Source organism: Pinus tabuliformis, chromosome 6 (genome assembly GCF_031772625.1).
Source record: "Pinus tabuliformis cultivar Carrire ecotype Pingquan chromosome 6, CPIR1, whole genome shotgun sequence".
NCBI lineage: Eukaryota > Viridiplantae > Streptophyta > Pinopsida > Pinales > Pinaceae > Pinus > Pinus tabuliformis.
The window spans coordinates 130,315,008-130,319,733 of NC_142292.1; the positions used below are offsets into that span (position 1 = coordinate 130,315,008).

General features: G+C 45.3%; 1 protein-coding gene across 1 annotated transcript; it reads left to right on the forward strand.

The window, feature by feature from the left end:
- The first annotated feature begins 2,193 nt into the window (after positions 1-2,193).
- Positions 2,194-3,998, forward strand: LOC149257701 (uncharacterized). The gene is made up of 2 exons (XM_089383823.1): positions 2,194-2,749; positions 3,262-3,998. The coding sequence occupies exons 1-2, from the start codon at positions 2,194-2,196 to the stop codon at positions 3,996-3,998; spliced, it is 1,293 nt and encodes a 430-aa protein (XP_089239949.1).
- The last annotated feature ends 728 nt before the right edge of the window (positions 3,999-4,726 follow it).

Below are 4,726 nucleotides of genomic sequence, written 5' to 3' on the forward strand. Positions count from 1 at the left end.
TCGGCAACAAATTGGGGGTCTTCATCAAAGTTGTCGAGGAAACCAAATCCCGTTGATACACCTCTTATGCCAGGATCTATGTCCAGATGCACTTGACCAAAGCCCTTGCAGACACGGTAAGTCTCTTTCATGATGATTTTGAATGGATCCAACCTTTAGACTACGAGCATATCCCTTTTCGTTGTCGGAAATGCCACGAACACGGCCATCTCTTCCAGGACTGTCCTCTGAATTCCCAGCCCAAAACCTCTGCTAATGAATCTAACAAAGACTCTGAAGGATTCATTAAAGTCCCTAATCACCGGAGGCATGCAAAGAAAAATCCTGCAGTCCCAGAAAGCCCCAAAAAGCCAGAGTCCCAGAACAGATTCATTTTACTATCCTCTCAAGATCCCCCAGAGAAGCAAAGCACCGATCCTCGGGTGATCCCCTCCCCTCCCTCATCCTCCCTGATTAACAAAGCTTCACGGCCTTCCTCTGACTTCTATCCCTCCAGCTCATTAATATCCCCTGTCTCGGAGAAACCTATTCCAGATTCTGGCCCAAATCCCTCTACCTTGGAGAACACCGTGGCAGAATCAGGCCAACAGTCTTCTTATATGGATCTAGATGCTGCTCTGGCTCTTAGTCTGCATGACAGTGCATATATGGAAGATCAGAACACACCCACTATAATGGATGAGGATCCAGAGAATGTAAGCCTGGATGGTCTGGACATCCTCAAATTGGAAACGGCATGCAAGCAGAAAGAATACAATTCAATACCCCCATGGCAAATCGACAGGCTGGAAGGAGTTCTCACCAAAGCTCAGCACAATAAATGTTTGGGTATACAAGCAGGAAGCCCCTGGGATGGGAAAAAATCCTCAAAGAAACGAAGAAAAGAGGGCGCAAAACAGATTTGCAAAGGACCATTATCGTAGGAGAAATACTTATGGAATCAGGGAGATTCCCTAAGTTGACAAAGTTCTACAAACCCAAACCCCACTGTTTCTCATGAAGCTCATCTCCTGGAATGTGAGAGGGCTCAACAGCCCCTCAAAACACAGAATGATTAAAAACTTGATCCAGCAAGAAAAACCTTCACTAGTTTTTCTTCAAGAAACAAAATGTAACAATACTGCCATAGAAAGAATCCTCAACAAGGTCTGGTCAGGCAGCTGCTCAGTTTTAGTAGATGCCTCTGGGGCTTCTGGAGGACTGGCAATTTTGTGGGATCCGCAGGTTCTCACCCTTCAAGACTTTCATGCTTCCCATTTCCTCATCCAGGCGTCCTTCCATCTCATAGGAACAAACATTCACGGGCATCTCTCTAATGTCTATTTTCCACAAAATTTACAACAAAAACTGGATCTATTGGATACTCTCACCATACTAAATTCCAATAGGAAATTCCCCCTCTGGATTGGTGGTGGCGAATTCAACATCATTACGTCGTTGGAGGAGAAAAACGGCGGCAGACCAAGATTAGACAGCGACAACAGCGGCTTCAAAGATTTCATTCAAAGTAACCACTTAATGGATATTCAGACTTCCAATGGTGTATACACCTAGACCAATAAGCGGAGGGGTACCCAACATATCGCTTCCAAGCTTGATCGATTCCTCATCTCGGACAATGCTATACACCTGGGAGGGGACTTTCATGCTTCCATAGTGCCCCAAGGAGGATCTGATCACTGGCCCATCATGTTACAATGGTCATGGCCAGGTACAAGATGCAACAGACCTTTTCGATTTGAGGCCTTCTGGTTCTCAAATCCTAACTTCAAAACAGTGGTCAGTGAGGCCTAGAAATCCTTTATCCCACCTGAAGGAGCCAAAATGTTTCAATTCCAACAGAAACTAAAAAACCTGAAACAAGTGCTCAAAGCTTGGAACCGCACTCAGTTTGGCAACATTTTCGAGAATCGGAAAAAGTTGGAACAACAAATGAGCTCACTTCAATAGACTATCATCTTGGAGGGCAGGACAGAAGAGAAGGCGCATCAGGAGCAGAACCTTTGGACTAAACTTGAGGCTTGTAGGCAGCAAGAAGAAATCCTATGGCGACAAAAGTCCAGAATCCGGTGGCTCAAGGAAGGGGAGAAGAATACAAAATTCTTCCATAGATCGGCCATCCAAAGAAGAATGCACAACAATATTGCATTCATCAACAACAAACAAGGGGACAGATTAGAAGTACACGAAGACATGGAAAAGGAAATTAAAGAATACTTTCAGGAAATTCTCAGGGAGCCTCCAGGAAGCAGAGATCAAGCTATTAGAACCATCACGCAGCACATCCCTAAAATCATAACGGAGGATCATAACAATAAACTGCTCCAATCTATCTCACTGCAGGAAGTAGAAGTGGCGATGGTCCAACTCAAGGATGGCAAGGCACCTGGTCCTGATGGATTTACAGCCAATTTCTTTCATGAGTTTTGGGAGCTCATCAAGACAGAGGTATGGGAATTAGTGGAGGAATCAAGAACTATGCATTGGATTCTCCCCTCCCTAAATGCCACTTTCATAGCGCTAGTGCCTAAAGGGGAGGAACCTAATACGCCAGACAAATACAGGTCGATTGCACTATGCAACGTCATCTACAAGCTCATCTCTAAAGTACTGGCGAACAAGCTCAAACCTCTCCTCCCTCTACTCATCTCGCCGGAGCAGACTGGATATGTTGAAGGGCGTCAGATACTGGATGGCATCATTCTTTCAAATGAAGTTATCCACTCCCTGAAGATCTTGAAAAAGCCAGGTATGATTCTAAAGCTCGATCTATCTAAAGCTTTTGACAAACTCAACTGGAACTATATTCATAAGATGTTATTGGCATTTGGCTTCAATTCCACTTGGACTTGTTGGATCATGAATCTCATCTTGTCTCCCTATTTCTTGGTCCTGCTCAATGGCTCCCCCTCATCGCCCTTCCGCCCCTCTCGTGGTATTCGTCAAGGGGATCCCTTATCCCCCTTTCTATTTGTCCTTATGGCAGAGGGGCTCAGTCGTTTGCTTCACTCGGTCATTTCCTCTCGTGTTCTAAAAATCATTTCTCTCCATGGTCTTCATCCCTTATCCCATCAACAGTTTTTAGACGACACTATGCTTTTTGGCCACCCCTACTCTCAGGAGGCTAAAGCCTTCAAAAACCTGCTCTCTCTGAAGCCTCAGGTACATCCATCAATGCCTCCAAATCCCAGCTCTTCTTTTTTAACACCCCTGCCACCACTCAAAGGAACATCGCTTGTATTCTGGGATTCTCTAGAGCAGTGCTGCCCTCGAAATACCTGGGAGCTCCTTTGCTGGACTCAGCCATAAAACATGCCTCCTGGAGGACTCTTCTCGACAAGCTGGATTCTAGGCTCTCATCCTGGACTTACCGCTCTTTCAACACAGCCGGCAGAATCATTTTGATCAAATTTGTTCTCCAGGCCATGCCTCTGTATCTCTTCTTCCTCCTGGCGGTGCCAAAATGGGTCCTTAAGGCAATTCACAATCTTCAGAGAAATTTTCTGTGGGGATCTTCTGGTCTCAATAGGAAATGGGCTCTTGTCAATTGGAAGGAAGTCTGTCAACCAAAATCAGAGGGAGGGTTGGGATTAAGGGATCCTCTCCATAGCAACAATATAATGGGTGCCCGCATTTGGTGGAATTGGATCTCCAAACCACAAATGCCCTGGGCACGGTTATGGCAAGCAAAATATGCACCAGGAAGTCAAGGGAATGACCTCATAAGAATTAGCACTACAACCCCAGGATCTTTGATTTGGAATGCGGCCAAGCTCCACAGAGCCTTCATTCAAGAGCATAGCTTCTGGGAAATTCATTCAGGCACCACAGCTAGGTTCTGGGAGGACTCTTGGCAACAACTCCCAAAACTAGCCTCTCTCTTCCACAAGCCAATCTGGCAGGTCTCGATGCAACAAGCAAATCTTACTCATGTCTATCAATTCTGGCAGCAGCAAACAACCCAAGACTTTCACCTTTGGAAACCAGCTAGTACCTAGCAAGCCAATTGGCAAGGGGAAACCTTCACTGAGATCGATCATGAGTTAAACCATAGAAGAATCAAATGCTCAAATCAGCAGGACAAACTGAGATGGGGACATACACCAAGGGGGATGTTCACTACCAAGGAAGCTTACCAGCTTCGCTACTCAGCCATTCAGACAGACAAGGATCAGCTCTGGGAATGGATATGGCAACCAGGAATATGGCCCAAGATATCCACCTTTCTTTGGCTCTTAAGCAAGAGGCGCATCCTTACTTGGGACAATTTGCAAAAAAGGGGATTCATAGGCCCATCGAGATGTCCCAACTGCTATCTCAACTTTGAAACCATAACGCATCTCATGGAGACCTGTCCTCTGGCTACTCAGTTATGGGAGAAAGCTGACCAATGCAACCGAAGATCGGGAGAAAGGACGGGAGATATTACAGATACACTCAGAAAATGGCCAAAGCACCCTTTTCAAAGCCCTCTATTAAACTCTTTGTGGACTCTATTACCGGGCTTTCTCTATTGGATTCTCTGGAAGGAAAGGAACAACTAAATTTTAACAATATCAGCAGGCCTATTGATACTCTATGGCTTCTTCTGAAGCAAAATCTTCAAGAAAATCTAGCTATCAGACATTGGCATGACACGGATTTGCCAGAATCACCTTAGGAGCACCACATCATGAAAGCCTGGAATTTGGATCTGTGTTTTTTGGATCATGCCAAAGCTCGATCT